Source organism: Spermophilus citellus, assembly GCF_964194105.1.
Source record: "Spermophilus citellus genome assembly, chromosome: 11".
In the NCBI taxonomy this organism is placed as follows: Eukaryota; Metazoa; Chordata; class Mammalia; order Rodentia; family Sciuridae; genus Spermophilus; species Spermophilus citellus.
The window spans coordinates 75,086,846-75,106,447 of record NC_138192.1 but is presented as its reverse complement, the minus strand read 5'-3'; the positions used below and the strand labels follow the sequence as shown (position 1 = coordinate 75,106,447).

Genomic DNA, 19,602 nt, shown 5'->3' with positions numbered 1-19,602 from the left:
TTAGGTTATACATTTGCAACCTGAGTTGTGAGTTATCTTAACAATTATCACAAAGAATGTTTTCAGCAGTTCCTCAAGGTGAGGGTGCAGTGTGAAAAGAATAAAGACCTCAAATATCATTCATAAGAAGGCTGTTAAAAACAAGTAGAAACAATCTATCAATTAGAAGTGATAACATCATAAATGTTAAGAAAGGCTATCAACCATGAATGTTAAGTAAAATATAGAGTAACTGGAAGTCATCTACAGTGTTTGAGGTAAGTGAAATGGTATTCTCCTTTGGAAAAAGGTCTGGCCGTTTCTTATTAAACATACACCTACCAGAGGACACAAAAATTCTATCCCAAGAGAAATAAAGACATTCACAAAAAAATGTGTACAAGAATGTCTAAAGCAATTTTATTTATAATAGTAAAATCAAACAAACAAAAGCAGAAACAGTGCAGGGATCTATCAACAAGAAGATAGAAAACTGTGACATATTCATACAAAATATTACTCAGCAATTGAAATATACAACGACATAAATAAATCTCAAAAACATTATGATGGGTGAAATGAAGTTTTAGGACAGGAAAATCTAATCCAGGATACAAAAGAATCAGAAAGGAGTCACACATGAGGGATGGAGATGGCTTGGGAAGAGATAGTAGGAAACTTTTTGGGATGATTGCAAAGGTTTCAATTTTGAAAAAGGTTTAGGTTACACATTTGCAAAAAATTGAGGAAATTTATACTGAAAAATTGTGCATTTTATTGCATTAAATTTTAAATTTAAAAATAAATACTAAATAATCATAAACATGCTAATATATTGGGGGCAGTATGCTGACATCTGCAATTTATTTTGACATGTGCTGAATAGTAAGCTGGACAGGTAAACAGTAAAACCAGTTTAATAAAATGTCAAATCCATGTGGTGTTTGGTTATGCACTATAAAATTCTTTCAACTTTACTGTATATTCAAAATTTTCATAATAAAATGATGGGGAAAGGTCCTTAGTTGATTTTATGTTTCTCTTATATATCCTTTGCTTGAAGTAAAGTTTCTTTCCGTAAAACATAGATTCTATTGCAGCACAGGGACCAAACATTAGCTTCTGAATTTTTTTAAGGATTCTAAAAGGTAGATGATACATGTATAAACATGGTTAAGGAAAAGAAGAAACATATTCCTGGGGCTGGGGTTGTGGTTCAGTGGTAGAGCGCTTGCCTATCACATGAGAGGCACTGGGTTTGATCCAGAGCACCGTATAAAAATAAATTCATAAAATAAAGTTATTGTATCTGTCCACAACTAAAAGTAAAAAAGAAACGTATTATTGAAAATAATGTTTATTGTCACTACAATTAGTATCACTGAGTATTAAAATGAGTATCATTTTTAAACATCTTCTAACTACTGAAAGAAGAACCATCTTTTCTGTCAAATGATGGACTTATTGACTGTGTCTTATCCAAAATTTAGATCTTTAATCATCCTTTAAAACACACAAGCTGGGCTTGGTGGCACATGCCTGTAATCCCAGAGACTCAGGAGGCTGAGGCAGGAGGACTGAAAGTTCAAGACCAGCCTCAGCAACTGAGCAAGGCCCTAAGCAACTTAGTGAGACAGTCTCAAAATAAAAAATGTACTGGGGATGTAGCTCAGTGGTAAAAGTACCTCTGGGTTTAATCCTCAGTACTTAAAAAAAAAAAAAAAAAAACACTAAACACTTTCCTTCATACCTATTATAATTCTAAGTATGTTATACCACATATAGGCTAAAATAACATCCACTGCCTTTTGAGAGTGTTGGAGAAAACTGGCATAAGTTTATAAAAAAAAAAAAATCAACATGTGTTTCCCATCTCTGCATTTATTACAGGAACTTGAGCAAATTAACTTATATAAGCTTCACTTTCTTCTCTCAAATGTATAAAAGGGAAAGATGATAGCTTATACCTCATATGATTATTTTGAATATCAAGTGAGACAACCATTTTACATGTGTCTTAATGACTGGTATACAGGAAATAATAAAATGAAGTTTCCGTTATTAAAAATAAGTGTGCATAAGACACAAAACATTCAATTGGTAGAAGAATGTTGAGTGCCTTAATTTGTTTAAATAGAATATTATCTTCTCTTCATTTGTCTGTTCAAACAATAACTGATAGGATTTGTTTTGTCTTCTCCCAGAGTTGAAAGAAATAATGTAGAAAGTCAAAGAATAATAAGCTTGCTGCATCGATAGTGTGAAAATACAGAAACTTAGATCAAGGAGTGAAATGCAGCAATGTATCTCTTTTCAGTTTAATGTCTGTACTTGCTGAAAAGCAACCTACTTCACTGGGTCTTGTATTAAACACTCAGAAATTTTACCCATAATGTTTTGTATCTGTCACTAGCACTTATTAAGTATGTTGGCACACAGTTAGAGTCACATAGCCAGTGGAGAGGTAGGGTCAAGGTGGGACAGGAGGATGTTAAGTATCATGCCCCATCACCCACAAACTGAATAGCAAAGTCTGCTGTCTGACAGGTGGCAGAATGAGAAGGTGCATGACATTAGAGTGATAGGAAGCCCATATCTTTGGGGAAGCATATAGTACTGTCTCTTGTTATTTGTGCTATTTAATTTTCCCACATTCTTTGCTATCTTCAGTATCTTTTGGCATCTTTTCTTTTGCAGTGCTGAGGATTGAACTCAGCACTCTTGCACCTGCTGTGTACACTTTACTGTTGAGCTACAACCCCAGACATCTGGCATTGTTTATCAATCATCTAGTTTACATTCTCATATATTGTTAAATTGGCTGAAACTAAGTACTTGCAGCTTATCCTTTTAGTTGGGACTTAGCTCTCCTGTTTGTTACATTGTCCACAATTCCCTACTGTCTTTCACACTAGGTGTATTTCCTGCCTAGCCTGTATGGCATTTGGCTTAGTCTAGTCAGATTTCAATGGTGATGATACATTACAAATTTCTTAGTGGTCTATTCCTATCTAGACTAGAAGGATCCTACTCCTAACCCTGCCAGGCACTGCAGGTATTTCTCAAATGCCTTTCTGAGTAGATGAGTTCCTCTCTATTGTTTTATTAAAAGTCGGCGATGAATTAAAAGAGGAAAAACCCAATAACTACCTTAAAAACAACAAAACTCTGCCAGAACCTGAAGTCTAAAGACAACCTTGTTCTCTAGAAATGAAGAGCAAACACTGCTGATACACAGCACTGCACTTGCTTTGAAGCTCACATAGCATTGTTTTCTTTCTTTTCTCTGCTATTGTGCTCCTCTTACCAGACTTGTTTTTCAGGATGTACATTTACTATGCAGGATTGCTTAGATATAGCTAGTGTCTAACTAAAAATTTGCAGCAAGATCTAGCACACTGTAACTATTTAATTGCTTTGTAATCATAATAATATCTTTAAAATCTCTGAAAGCTTAAGAGATATTAAACAGTATTTATTAAATATGCACAAAATAAATTTTTCAATTAGCAGATAATAAATATTATAATTTAACATGAAGATAATTTTATCATCTTGCTTGTGAGGTAATCACTTCTACTTTCCCAGATGGTTATTATACAGAGGATCAGATTCAGAAAAAATTATTTTTAGCTCACATATAAATATTTCAGCTTATTTTATGATGTCAGTACAGGTTAAGTATCCCTAATCTGAAAAATCCAAAGTCCAAAATCTGAAACGTTTTGATTACTAACATGATGCCACAAATGGAAAATTTTAACATCTGACTTCATGTGATAAAACACAGTCAAAATGTAGGCACCTTACAAGGTCTGGGAGTACAGCTCAGTTGTAGAGTGCTTGCCTTGCATATATAAGGCCCTGAGTTCAATCCCCAGCACCACCACCACCAAAAAAAAAAAAAAAAGTAGGCACACTAGAAATATTGTATAAAATGACCTTCAGGGTATGTGAATAAGGTATATATGAAACATAAAAGCATTTCATATTTAGACTTGGGTCTCATTGCCAAGACCTCATTATGTACATGCAAATATTCTCAAATTGGAAAAAAATAGAATTCTAAAACACTTCTAGTTCCAAGCATCAGATAAGGGATATTCAACTTATAGTTTTTCTTATTTATTTATTTTTTCCTTTTACATAAAGGACAGTTTTAGGTTTATTTCCTTTAAATTTACTGACGCTGCTACCAATTCCTTAACTTTTGGAACAGCTAACACTTTGTTAGTCCTATGATCATAATAAATCTGAAATCTATTTCCAAACTTTCAAGGGCAGAATGGAATAGATTTCACATCATTCTTAATATGGGATTGAGCCAAAACTGAAGGATTTTAATGTAAATCATTCAAGCTAAAATTCCACATTTTAATTTTAAGCTTGAATCAGCAATGATTTTTTTTAAACAAATGTTTCCTTCTTCTTTTTTTAAACTAGTTATTTTTCTGAGGCTGAACCAAAGAAATATGCTAAACATATGGATTGCAATAACTGCATTTCTCAGACAGGAAGTATAAAGAAACATTTCCTCCCTATATAAAGGCTTAGCTGCCTTTTTTTTAATAGTATGAAGAATGATTATTGGAGTTTAAGTATCATATTTAGACTTGTTCTTAAAAATGAAGGAAAAAATACTCCTTTCATAACTAAGATAACCAAAATTTTCTCTGGCTAATTGGGTAATTTCCACATTAGGAAGAACTTCCTCTGGGACCTTATCAACTCTTCTCCAGGGAATTCAATTGGTGCAGGTCAGAGTACCTTTATTTTCTTGCATAGGTATGAAAATATTGCCTCAACAAAATGGTTAGACTCACTAAATAAATAGAATGGTGAAATGAGAGCATCCTTAGAAACACTGAGTTAAAAAGGCTACATATCAGAAAAAATTTCATTCAGGTTTGCTTGGAATCTTTTATATTAGTCTATAATACAAGCACAAATACTCAATGGGACATTAAGCCAAAAGAATAAAACCATGGAAGAAAGGTAATTTGGGAGTTAGAGTTAATCCTTGATATGGTATACAAATACAAAATCCTATATACATATATATGATTAAAAAAAACACTCTAATGTCAACATTTTGGCTCAAAACTATGTTTTCACATTCTACATCTCATTTCTCATCCTCAAGCAAAATTTGGTACAGAGTAGACAGAATTTTTTCTGAATCTATAATTTGTATCTATTTTTGTCTCTTTCCTACCCTTACCAATCACAATTCTATACTGTCCTTTAAGAACCAGGTTAGACATCTCCATATCAGTGACACTCTCCACACCAACTGGAATTAACCTGTCCTTTCTGCTTTCAGCATTTTATATTTGCATTATTAGCATGTAGCTAAAAGTCCAAAAAACTAGACTTGTTGGGACAACATTTTAAAAAATACACAAACCTTTTCATAAAATGAAGTTCTCAGCACCTTCTATGGTAAGAGCTTTAGTCATCTAAAGTCAACCCAACACCTTTTCTGGAAAATACTGCAGAATGTGCCATGCAAATAATAAAAGGAGGATTGGAACACAGTTGCTGGGTTGTTTGGCTAAAAGTTTCATAAGTTATAATTATTTCACTCCTTTTAACAACTTTTGTTTAGGATTTCTTCTTCTTCTGCAGGGTCACATACCATCTGGTAAACATAGCAGCTGAAGACCCTGTTTGGTTTCTGTTCTATGTGTAGCACCAAGTCTCTGTCAAAGTAGACTTCATGGCTATATGTCTGTAATAAAAACAATCATATGAAATCTCATTTTCACAGAACCATATTCATTATTGTGTCACTTGGGATCATTGAATATACAATGAATACACAAAACATTTATTTTTAATTGTGGATATAAAGATTACTAGTGAAAAAAACCACTGTATAAAATATAGAGAATGAAAAGAATTCTGAACTTAGGAGTCTAAATATCAAGATTCTATAGTGAAACACTGCTAATATCTATTTTACTGTGTGATGGGGTACAAGCTGTGGTGCCTCTCAAGTTTAAGTTTTCCTTTGATAAAACAAGTCCTGGATAGAATGTCTGGTGTTCCTTTTAACTTTTATATTCTATAATAGTTGGAAGAGGAGACAAATGTTTCTAAGAATGCCTGGAAATCCAACTTGCTTAGAGATGGTCCAGAATAACTGGGACTAATTATCTTATACTTTGCATTTAACAAAGACATAATTGGGAGAAAATCATACTATGGTAAGGAAGAAAGCCTCAGGAAAACATGAGAGCTTTCTTTTTAAGGCCTTCACTAAGGGAAGCGTCCCTGAGTGCTGGGGAAGCTTAAGAAAGCTCATTTTGTTTCATGTATTGGACAATGACTTCTTTCATGTGGTCACCAGCATAGACGAGTCTGGACAAGTAAAACGTAACACCTTTTCCAGTAAATGGCACCCATAAAGAAAACTCATAATTTTGTGTCCCATCATTTCTACTTACCACATCCCATGACTCCACTAGTGGAATGCTTTTAAGTAAAGTTCCATATTCATTACAGTGGAAATCCAGGTGAGCTTTTCCTTCAGCATCTATTTGTGTAACAGCTACCACAGAAAGCAAATCCAACTCATCTTCATAATCCACAATTTTGAAAGTCTTGGGGATAGATGGGTAAGGCAATGAAAAGAGGGTTCAAATCTAGTTATTCAGTTAGGAGTATTACTACATTTATAGTTTAACTCTTCTATTACTTACAAACATATGGCCAAAGGAAAAGTGAATAGGTGAAAAAGTACAAATGTGTCTATTCATATGCCTAGTAAAACATCAGCCTCAGACTTTGAAGACTTAGCAATATCCTAAAGATTTTGACAAATGGATCCAAGTTTATATATATATCTCAGAGTAAAAATGGAATCTCTACAATGACAGCAAACCAGACCTCTCCAAATTCAAAAGGAGTCAACTGCTGCCTTTGATGTGTGTTCATAGGTTTCTGGTCTAAATATAAGAAGCTCAGATTTGAAACCTGAAGACTGCTCTCTGAGCTCTAAAAGTTCTCATTCTGGAAAACAGTCATTTCAAGGACTGATAACCTATCATGCACTATTTATGACTCTTATTTGCCATCCGTTTTTTTTTTTATGATTCCATTTTTTTGGTCTTTATTTATTTTTATGTCGTGTTGGGGATCGAACCCAGGGCCTTGCCTTTGCTAGGCGAGTGCTCTACCAATGAGCCACAACCCCAGCCCCCTTTTGGTTCTTTTTAAAAATCCTTTTTGGTTCCCTAAAGAAAGAAAAATGGCTATCTATACTTGAGAAGAAATATTAGGAACTGAAATCCAACCTACAGAACAGGACTGGGTCAAGAAGGCTTAGTCATGGTAAAGAGAGAAACAGAAACAAAAACAAAAACAAAACAAGCAAAAAAATCAGAACTCTGCCTGTAGGGAGAAAACCTGGGGAGGCAGATCAGTGCATGGCCAGCCAATAATGGACCAGATGCCTGTTATCAACCTTTAGGAAGGCACAAAAGTTTCTCTTAATCACTAACTACTAATTCATCCTTCACTTATGCTTGGTCAAACTGCTTTTTAACCCATTTGTATTTTCTGTCTTTACTACTTTATGACAAAAATTTATAGATTTGTTATCTATGATTCCTTTATATTTACTTTTTTTCCTTATTACCATGGTCAACTTTCAAAATGTAACTTATTACCTATTAGTGATTTTATAGATTTTAGCCAGAATCCCTTTCAATTTTTCATTTAAAGGCTAAAAGATTTTGCTTCATAACCTCATGAAACAGAGCATCTCTCTATTTATTGTCACTCTTTGCCCCTTACTTCTGCTACTATTTGGCAATTTGACTAAATCTTTCTTGAATATACTTTTATATATGGTGTAGGAAGCTTTTTGCTTTGTTCTTAATAGATTTCTGTGATCCAAAGGAATATAATTTTTTTTTGTTTTTTGACAGAACACCATATCCTGGGCTACATCTAACCTATTTAAGAAGATTTTAAAAAACTGTCCTTAGAAGGTTACTCTGTTTCCACCTTGATATGCTCATACAAACAATATAGTTATAAGGTTTAAGTGGATTTAGTATTATGCAATAGTTTTATATTTAAGGCTTTTATAATACTTTCAATGTCTCTAAAGGAAAGAGATAAAAATATATTAGGTGATTGGTGATGCCAAGTTGAGGGCAAAGGCTGAAAGGATTTGTCATACCCTCACACCTACTTCCTCTGGCCCATGAATATTAACAACATATCCATATCTAGTAAGTAAAAAAATAAGGTAAAGGTCATAAAGGCATGCTGATATAATCTTGAGAATTTTCTATTAAGAGATTTTCTTAGAAAATATATCAACAACAACAACAACAAAAACAAAAAAAACCAATGAGTTAATCATGTTTTCAAATTATTTTGGCCCTATGAACTTTCATACAAATATTATGAATAATTCCAATAAAAAAAGAGGATAATGGGGCTGTACACTATAATCGTACATAATTCTACCATTTGGCCTAGAGAAAATCCCTAGCCCTAATCTCTAGCTCACCACCCACACAAATACAATCTAAAAGCAATAATTTGAAACGTATAGTGTAAGTACACACTGGTATGCTTTGTTATCTTAGGCTAAAGTAATACCTCTTGTTCTGGGTCATCATCCAGAAGGTTAAAACTTTTTTTGACCACCCGTCCAGAAGCAGTAACAGTGACTAAATTTTCATTCTATCACATGGAGAGAAATAAAAAGATACAACAAACTCTGTTACATGCAGTTAAAGGCAAAATTGTATTAAAAAATGGGTAAAACTAACCAGCCCTTCTTTAACATCAACAATTCTTTCCTAACTGAGAAAATTCTGAATCAGATTTCTAATCCTTCAGTTAGTAAAAGTACTTTATTGTGGTAAAGGCTTTAAGTGGATAAAATCCCAGAATAGGCAAAAGTTAATTAATTAAAAGGTTATAGGTTTGCTGCTTAATCCATCCTTTATACTTCTGACTTAACAGTTTAAAAAATAGTAAATAAAAAATAGATTTGCTTTTAGAAATTTCCCTCTTCATCATTTTCTTTATGTTCTTGATTTATACACTAAGGAAAAGTACCAAAGGAAAAGTACCATCTGGAGTTCAAGTATGGGATATAAATTTAGAGATTTACCATATCTTCCTAATCCTAAATTTGCACAAGTAATTGGACCCAAAGGTTGAAATTCATTAAAAACTTAAAAGAGAAATGCAGAAGAATAAGCAAAAGATAAACTCAATACAATCAACCAACTCTTTTCAAATCTATTAAGTACCTGGGTCTAAGACCCATGTAGACAACATGAATAAACTTATAGGGTTGTGCTATTATTTTCAGGCATACTCAAGGCAAACATATATGTATATTATATACTCTTACAAAGAAAGACAATTATATACAAAGGATTTTAAAGTATTCTGACTTACTTTGTTCTCCCTGTTGGCCAAAATGACAAAATCCTCAGAGATCTGATGCTGAGAGCTATTATTTTCTATTTCATTTAGCTTTAAAACTCTGAAAAAGAAAAATACAAATCTAAGAACTCAAAAACCATCAAAGTGCCAAAGCTGAATTACTTAAATGAAACCCAACAAATGAAAATTAATTAATCTGCAATATTCACGTCTGATCATTAAACTCTTTCCAACTTAAAGAGTTTATTAAATAGGAAACAGCAACTGTTAAAACAGGTACTAGGCATGAAGTAGGCATGAAACAGCTTGCTCAGGCCTAAACATCTTCTAAACTGGCTTAATTAAATTTAATCTATAGAACCTCATTTCTCACCTGCAACAGGTCTTTAATATCTCAGTTTTAAGGATGGTATTACAATACATATTTCCTTTTTTTTTGGAGCGGAGGACTGAACCCAGGGCCTTGTGCATGTGAGGCAAGCACTCTACCAACTGAGATATATCCCTAGCTCCTATATTTCCATTTTTATTTCTGAAGATAGAATGAGATATCTATGAACAATATTTAGAGTTAACTATAAAGCAGACTAGCAACTAAATCTGAACTAAGTTTTTATGATAGAGTAATAGTTAAAAACTGCAACTGACAATGTTTTTCTTTGGATTGAAGATTTGGCTTTTCTGAGTTCAAATGACCTCATGGATCAGCTTATTCAGGAAGAGAAAATAATTTGCTCACTACCCACACAAATACGATCAGATCATCAATAAGCTTCAAAAGCACAATGTTCTCAAATGCTCAAAGTCTCAAGTGCATGTAAAGAGCACAGTTGGGAGAAGCAGGTACTGTGTCCGGGGATAGCTACATGCTTCAGAGTTTCCAGAAACAAACAAAAATCAGATAATATTTTAAATTACTTGATTAGTTATCTGAATTAGTGACAATATAAAAGTATCTATCTTTTAAAACCTGGCAAAAGGACACACAATCTTTGTGGGCCTTATTTTCTTAAAACTAATTATGATTGATAACAAACATTAAAAGGATGGGTAATAATAAACATCAAAGTAAGGTTTATTGAAGCTGAATCACAGTTTAAAATGTTTTGTAAAAGTTAATAAACTTATTTTGTTAAATCCTTTCATCCTCCTAAGAAGAGATGAAGAGAGGTAGACTGATTATTATGAAGCATAAAGAAGAAAAAAGGCAGACACTTCTTATTTAACAAATACTTACTGAGTATCTGTTCTGTGTCAAGCACTGTGCTCAGCACTGGGGTTGCTGGTATCAACAAAACAGACCTTCTCCTTTCATTATGGAGAATTAATTAAAATTGTTCTATGTGCAAGATTACACAGTTTATGCAATGAAAATATGGTGGGTGAGTAAATCTAAAAAGGGTATCAGGAAAGGTCTCTGTCAAAAAGTGACATGTGGGTTAGGCCAGAACAGAAAACAGACTCCAATCCAAGAAAATAGGTCCTCAGCTGTCTAAAAAACACAGCATGATTGAAGTTAACTGAGTGGGAAGAGGTCTTTCAGACCCTGTCAACTATATTGGTCTATATTCTGTTTTAACAAAATGGTTAAAACAGAATTCAGTTGCTTAGGTTTTTTTATACCTGTTCATGTTTCTGAAAACGATTCTCACTGCTGAGAAGAAAAAAATAAAGTGCAAGAATGGATTCTGGATGCCCTCTAAGTAGTCAAGGTTAGTGATGACAGCTGTCTGACCAAAATGATGAGTGGCCATGGTAGAAATAGGCACACTTAAAAAATATTTAGTAGTGAAATAGACTGTATTAACAGAAGATATGATGTGTGTGTGGGGAGAGAAGGGAGGAAAAAGGGAGAATGCATGTAGGGCAGGCCCAAGATGGCTATAATTAGGCTCCCTCACTGAGATTTTCAGTGGGCTATGTTTTTAGTATGTAGCCAAGGTCACAAACAGCCTGATTCAACGGATGTACTCAAGGTCATAAATATTTGCTTATAAGCATGCACCCACTTTTATAACCTATTGGCAATGTGCCTCCTTCATCTGGCCTGCATATAAAAAAAAAAAAAAGACCTATGGAAATGGCTTAGGGGGTTAAATGGAACTGGTTGGGACAAAATGAGGCTGGATAGGGGTTATTGCCACCAAACAAAGAAAATCTATCATCCCAACTGCATCTTGTATCCTCTTCCACCTGCCAGGATCCAGAATCTTCTTCCTAGGTCTGAGTGTCCACCCTGACAATGCACACGTGTTTAAGTGTGTGCATGCTGATGAAAGACAAGAAAGTGAGGTATCAAAAAGAATTCCAGATTTCTGGCATAAGCTTGGATGAGAAGTTTGAGTTAGGATATAAATTTTAGGGTTTTTGGTACATATATATGATATTTGAAGACAAGGGAATAAATAGAATCACGAAGAAAAAGAATGCCTACTGAGAAGAAAGCCCAAGTACTGAGGATATTCAACAATTAGAAAGTCTGGGTAGAGAAGAGCAAGCATATAAGGTTACCAAAAAAGACATATAGGAGAAGGAGGAAAATATTCAGGAGAACTGAGGTGTCAGGAAAACCAAATGGAGAACACTTCAAGGGAGGACAAGTCAATTTATGGGAAATGTGTAAAAGCAAAAAAACCTAAAACAAAAAACAACCCACTACCTTTCTTGTGTTAGGGCTGTCTTTCAGAATAAGGATAAATCATCTCATTTCTTATTAATCCTAGAGAATTAGGATCTGGTAAGGGCAGCCAATCTGTAAGTTCCTTTCACTTATATATCATCAATCAAAGACTATACTCAAATGTAAATATTTACAAATAGTAATGATGAAGTTAAAAAAATAAAGTTAGATTTCTAGATGCCAGTTTCTGAGGAAGTGCCCTACAATAAACTAATTATTTTCATAACTGGCTCAATAGTTAGCTGGTAAAAAAAAAAGATGCCAATAAATGCTATCAAAAGCTGTTTTTAATTTTAAAGTGTTTCTGAAATTACTCACTTGATTTGATTTGGGCCAACATGTATTATTCTCCCAGAAGCATCAGGATGAAAATAAATCCAGTCTGATTCCAAAGAACAGCACTCCATTTCTTGGATCCCATTTTTTGCCTTAAGTTGGGGGGGGGGGGGAATGACAAAGATTAGGAGTAAATCAAATAACTTTTCAAATCTAACACTAGTGATGTATCAAAAATTCCCAAGTATAGGGAAGAGACAACATTAACAGTTGAACTGGAGTGTAGGAGGGCTGCATTAGAATACCTAAACTTGAGAAATTGAGAACATTTGAATTCAGAAACTCCATAAATTTATTCCATACTATATACTTATCATACCTTACAAATAATAATACAAGTTATCATATCTCAAGTACGTACTCTGTGTTGGGAACTGCATTAGATACTTTATGGTCACTACTTAATTTGATCTTAATAACACTCAGACAAACATTAACTCTATTTTATGGCTAAAGGAACTGATACTCAAAGAGATAAATCATTTGTCCACTTTTGAACTTGCTATATAAAGGATCTGATGCCAAAGTCCATGAACTCTCCACTATATAACTGCCCTAATTATGCTCATGCAGTTCCATACAACTTCCTCCTTCCTTTCCCATCCCCAACTACCTGTCAATCAGAAGAGTGGGTAACATGCATATAAACACATAGCCACACTAATGCCTCAGACACAGGTCACAATCTCCTTGGATAAATGAATGTTAAATTCTCAAATCTAGTGGGGTATAGTGGCATATGCCTACAGTTCCAGCTGAGGAGGAAGGATCATTTGAGCTTATGAGATTGAGAACAGCCTGAGCAATATAGAAAGACCCTGTCTCAAAAAACAAAAACCAAAACCAACTCTTTCATATCTGAGGAAATAATCTAATACTGCTTAGCAATTAAGGCTGGAAAAGAGATTTATTTCATTACAATATATTCATACATTAAATTGGAAAAAACCCTGTATGACACATGATCACATGTGTATGCAAATATTCTCTTATACAGAGGAGCACTGGGAACTAATACTAACATAGATATATAACTTTTTCAGCTTTATTCAAGTCATTTAATTTCTCAAATGTAAAATAAAATATCTCACACCTAATGGATTCTCATAAAAGCTTTGAAATATTAGAGTTCATAAATTCCATAGCATATATTAACTGGTTACTATATTTTAGATATTACAGTTGGCATTTGTACCTGATATGAATTAGACATCAAGATATTTATAGTCTAAGGTAGAAACAGAAACAAAAATAGAAAATAATAAAGCAGTACAGAAAATGAAATGATTGAGCATAAACAAGGATATCTGACCAGGAAATTATCAAGAAACCAATCCAGATGAACAGAATTTCAGGAGGAAAAACTTAAACTAAACCTTAAAGGATAAGCAGAAAACAGTGTGAAAGAAGAGACAGCACAGAACAAATGTACAGAAGAATTAATCCAGACTATGTATGTACATAAATATGAGAAGTTGCTAAAATTAAGTAGTATATAGGCACGAGGCTGAAAATATTAAGGCTTGGGCTATGATGTTAAGCACTCTGTATATCATAATTCCCAAAATTCTGGAATTTAAAAACATTTTATATATCACATTAGTAAATGAGTTTCAGCCTTTCATTAATTTTTACAAGTATTCTAATTATTTCTAATGGGAATGGTGGTATTATTATTATACTTTATAAGAAAACTAATGCAATTATACATCTTGTTTGTCATCAGTTAAGATTATTATATCCGTGATGGTACTGGCTCCAGAAGCTCCATTGTTTAATATAAACTGTACATACTATATATATCTTTGTTTAGAAGGCTATTCTCTTTATTGTAATATCTAAATAGAATGTGCAAAAAATTCTCTTTATGTTACATACTACTAGCAACTTTATTACCAGTTCCTGTAGTTTTTATTATTTACTCAAATGCTAGATTTAAAGCTCAGGGTAATAAAGAAAGCTATGAAACATTTTCTATAATCTTCTTTGGCTACTTAATGTGTTTTGGGATTATCCATTCTTCTGACTGAAAGGAAGGCAATATGCATATGAATCATAAAGGTAATGTCACAGCAATAAAACTGCCCAGCAAAAATAATAAAACTGGTATTACAGTATGAGAGTATGTGATAGGGATGAGGGATGCTTGGCATAAATGTTGAAGGCCACCATTAATATATGTATACACACAAATATATAAACAAACACATACATGTATATATGTGTGTGTATACACACACACACACACATATATCGGACATGTATTATCTGTTCTTATATAAGAAGAACATGTGCTAAATGTCCAGAATGTGAATTATGCAGGGTTTCACTGGATATAAAAGTTAAATGAAAAAGAAGGGACAGGTCCCAGTGTCTGAAGGATATCCTGGCTAGGAGGTAAACAATCAAATGAGGATTTGTCATGGCAGGAAACAGTCCCTAGAAGGTGCTTTATAAAAGAGGATGTCACTGGGCTGGGCCAAATAGAAGCCCATTGTGATAAATAAATGAGAAAATCGAAGGGAACAATGCTAACACAAATGTGCTTACTTTAAATATAGTGAAAGGTAACCTGTGACTCTAAGTCATTGGTGTCAAGAGTGACTGTACAAGGTCCTGGAAGAGACAAGGGTAGAATAAGCTGAGCCTACCTCAAAAAAAGCAAGCTCATCTGATATATCAAGAGGGTCCATAAAAAAACTAAACAGAAATGCAAAACAAAAATGGAAATCTCCCTCTTTTGTGGATTCTTTTATACTTACCTCAATCACTGTACTGATCACACCACATCATATATATATATATTTATATATATATATATGTTTACTTTCTTTTGAGAGTACAGGCAAACTGAGGGAAATAAATGTATTCCCAGTCATGTCTGGCACATGATAGGCTCTGGATAAATGTTTATCAAATAGCAAATCAATGCCTAAATCATGTTTTTACAAGAAAATGAAGAAAAATGAATCCAAAAGGTAGAAATTTCTATTGTTTTGCCATATATCATTTCTTCCTACTCTGCCATATATTCATACTTAATATCCTTTAGAATTCAGTGTTTCAATGCCAATACTGTGATCTCCAGAATTCCATCTGATTCTCCCACGGAAGGCAAATAGCAACAAATCATAGAAATAGAACAATAATATATTCCACAGCAATTTTAGAGGCAGTCTGAACATATTTCATCAGTGTTTCCCATTGTGGAACATGAAAGATGATTTGGGTCCCCTGCTAGGACGCTGGTAAGAAAAAAAGATTCTTGATACCTTAAGAATTTCCAAATGTTATATTTTTAGACTCTGGGTGATACACACAAGTTATTTGCTATATTCTCTATACTCCCACAAATTATTAAAACAAAGTAATTCTTAGGAATGTAGAGCTATTAGGAGGTAGAGAATAAAGAATTTCTGATATAAATTTACTACTAAGAAGTCTGATCACTCATGATTACCAATGAATTATCTTTTAGGGCACAAATATGGAAAACTCCTTTCTGTTTCTTCTTATTGGGTGTGATGATGTAGTGCCAAGGATGGCCTCCAATCTGAAAAGCATTCTCCAGGGATGACACCTCAAAGAGCAGTGGTGGTGAGTCTGTAGAGATGAACAAAAGGAATTTACCAGCATCCTTGCTTCCTGTGGCCTTGGACCATTTATTAATTGAATTTAACAGTTCTTTGCATGCATCATTTGTGAGTTTCCATTAATGAAAAATTACTCTATCAAATGAAATAAAATGCAATCAGGAAGAAGGTTTATTGCTAAGAAATGAAAAAGTTAGGAAACAAACAGTCTATGAATTAACTTTCTAGACATCTGCTTTTGGGGTATGTGTGGCCTGTAAGCAGAAATTAAGAGAAATAAGAGATGAAGGTGCTTATTATGTTAAGAAAAAGAAAAAAGGACAAACTGTACTTAATAAAAGTAGTTGCCATTTATTGAGCTTCTGCTATGTATAAGACTCTGAGTTAGCTACTGTTTCTAACTCCCACAACAATCCTACCAGGTAATTAGCTCTAATAATTCCTTTAAATATGAGGGAGAGCTCTTCCATATCCTAGGAGTATATGCAGTAACTTTTCAAGATCTGTCTTGCATAGATTTGCAATGTAGAGATGACATTACTCATAACGAATGCAACCACTGAGGATAGGGCCTGCCACGATGGAGGCTTTTTATTAAGGATAGCCACTACTGCTAGTATTGTCATCATAGAAGTTAGCTTTAACCTGGTGCAGATATATCCAGTCAGTTTCTCCTGGAGACTGATATCACAAAAGAAATTTCTGTTGGTGTTGTTTAGTCTTCCTTTATGATTACAATTTTAGTAGTGTGGAAGGTATTGCAGCTTTAGAGGATCAGAACTGCTTTTAGGCAACCTATGGGAAACACAACGTGGTTTTTTTGGGCAGATGGCTAATCTATGACTCTTCATCGATCCCTCTAAGTTGAAAATTTAATTTTTGGTTTGTGAAGCCACTACTATTATATAGGGGCTTGTCTTAGGAAGATCATTCATGTAAGAATCACACATTTTATATAGAAGTGTGTACTCTTTCAGGCTTCTTCATAGCTGTAAAAGTAACTTACAGCTATTCATAGGATAAAAACAATGAGAAGTGTTTCAAACTGACAATATTGAGGAGAAAGGAAGAAGCATGTATCAACCTTTAAGGAAAGAGTGATATCTTTAATAGAGTTTTTTTCAAGTAATAAGAAAAATATAACAACCCCAATGCAAAAATGGTCACAGGACAGGTGCCGCAGTCTGGCTGGGCACAAAATCACGGATCCGGGTTTAGGGCGGATCAAACAGGAGTTGGTAAATTGAAAGAAATATAAATACCATGTAATAATTTAGTGGTTATCAAACAATAATGGATGAAGAAAAGAATTATAAATAGGAAACTCTAAGAGTTTTAATTTGGGATTAAAATTTATTAGGTTATAGAGAATGTAAAACAGAAATTAAAAATAGAAAAACAATGCAAACAGATATAATTAGAAGAAATACTTTTTCTCAACAGTTGCTAAACTTGGCCCAGAAACAGCATAACTCTGAAGGGATCTGCTAATCTTCCAATAGCTCAAATTTTGACCTGTAATACTATTCTTAACTAAAAGGCCTAAAAGTTCCCAGAGAGTAACTGTTTACTCCTTATGGTGAGAAAATTTTTGGATGCACCCAAACCATCCTGCTAGAAAGCAAGGATATTACATGGATGGCAGCGGGTAGTGTGAAAAGAATAGGAAAGCCAGCAAAACAAACTCCTGGCTAGACGGTGGAAAGTCAGTCATTACAAAGAAAGTAACAATTATGGTTAATTAGAATACTGTCAGTCAGTGTAAGGTCCAACAATATTTAAAAGGAGAGTTTTAACATAGTTGTTTTGTTTATTAAAAAAGGACTCCAATAGGACAGAATTTTCTATACTTTAATGTACAGATAATTACCAAATAAATGTTCATCTTAAAATTTAGATATGTTTTAAGTAAAAATATGAGGTACAAAACAGTATTGTCATACTTGGTATAAGAAGGCACTATTTAAAATATATATCCAGATATTTGCTTAATTTTGCAAAAAGAAACAAGAATGGAAGAATAAACCAGAAACTAAAAATAATGGTTATTTTTGAGGACAGATGTGAGATACAGAGAGGGAAATAACAAAAGGATGGAAGGGCAAAGGTTGGAAGCAAAATTTCTCAGAGTATATCTTTTCACATAGTTTTGACCTTTCAAAATATATATATATATATATTTCATAACTTCAAGAATAAAATCAAAAGGAAAAAAACAAACTCAAAAATTGAAAATAAACTAAAACAAATGAACTTAACTGGTACCCTAATCACACAGAAAAATGATTTCAAATTACCACTGCATACATTACTCTGTATGTACATTGATTGGTCTATATATACTAAGGACAGAGGAACTACAGAGAAATCTTAACCTACATCCCATGATTTAGTTTTTCATAGTAACATTGGTACTGCTATTTTAAGTGACTATCATCTATTATAGATAAAGTTTTATTTAAAATCAAGAAGTTCATTGTGGGACAGAGGATGAGGGTCAGAGTTAGAAGAATAAGTAGCATATGTAAGACCCTGGCTTGGATCCCCAGCACTGGGGGAAAAAAAAATAAGTGTGAGTTAAAAGAAATACATATATTAAACAAAAAAGAATGATTAAATTAGGAAATACAAAAATGAACTAATGTATTTCCCAGGTGTTTATTAAAAGGGTCTAAAAATATGTATAAATACAACTAGGTTTTGGTCTTTGTTGTCGGGTGAACTGTGTTCCCCCAAAATAAATGCTGAAGTCTTGACTCCTTGTACCTGTGAATATGACTTTATTTGGTTATGGGGTCTGTGCAGATATAATCAAGTAAAGATGAGGTCATACAGGATAAGTCAGTCCCTAAATGCAATGACTGGTGCACTCATAAGAAGAGAGAGATTTGAACACAAGAAGCCTGCATGAAGAGAGGCAGAGATTGGAGTTATACTGCCACAGGCCAAGGAACACCAAGGATTGTGAGCAACCACAAGAAGCTAGAAGAGGCAAGAAAGGGTTCTTTCCCAAGCCTTCAGCAGAGGGCTGGTAGTATCCTGATTTTGAATTTCTAGCCTCTGGACTGAGAGAAAATACATTTCTGTTTGTTACTCAGTTTGTGGTGTCATAGCAACCCTAGGAAAATGAGAGTCTCTATTGATACTCTCTACTAAAGTGGCTCCTTGTGAGATCTAGGACAAATAAAGTAAAAAAGTAAGCCTGGGACATATCATTATTCCAGAAACAAGAAATTCTCCAAGACTACTGGGATATGTTCTTAAAGCTGGGTGTGGTGGCTCTTCTTAGGAGGCTGAGGAGGGTCACAAATTCAAGGCCAGCCTGGGCAACTTAGGGAGGCCCTATCTCAAAATAAAAAGTAAAAAGGGCTAGGATGTAACTCAGAGATAAAGTGTTCCTGGGTTCAATCCCTAGTACCTAAAAGAAAAAAAAAAAAAAAAAAGAAAGGAAGGAGCTCTTATTGGCCAAATTCAGGACAATTTGAGTATTATTAAGAATAATGATAAAAACTATAAATACTTAGTAAGTAAAAATTCATGAATCTTTTTGTCAACACTGAAAGTAATTATCAGTCAACTCCTTGTTTGAAATAT

General features: G+C 33.7%; 1 protein-coding gene across 12 annotated transcripts in view; it reads right to left on the bottom strand.

Moving 5' to 3' along the window:
* Positions 1-377: 377 nt before the first annotated feature.
* Positions 378-19,602, bottom strand: part of DCAF17 (DDB1 and CUL4 associated factor 17) — a 42,273-nt gene continuing 23,048 nt past the window's right edge. For 9 of the 12 annotated variants that reach the window (XM_081261783.1, XM_081261784.1, XM_081261774.1 and 6 more), the window contains 6 exons: positions 15,876-16,018; positions 12,398-12,507; positions 9,412-9,499; positions 8,599-8,682; positions 6,429-6,584; positions 378-5,710 (listed from right to left, as the gene is read on the bottom strand). In XM_081261783.1, the coding sequence (XP_081117909.1) occupies positions 5,570-5,710; positions 6,429-6,584; positions 8,599-8,682; positions 9,412-9,499; positions 12,398-12,507; positions 15,876-16,018 (722 nt within the window). In that variant the 3' untranslated portion in view covers positions 378-5,569. Of the gene's footprint in view, positions 5,711-6,428; positions 6,585-8,598; positions 8,683-9,411; positions 9,500-12,397; positions 12,508-15,875; positions 16,019-19,602 lie in introns of those variants that run through there. The other 3 variants (XM_081261782.1, XM_081261776.1, XR_014018073.1) reach the window with 2 other exon arrangements.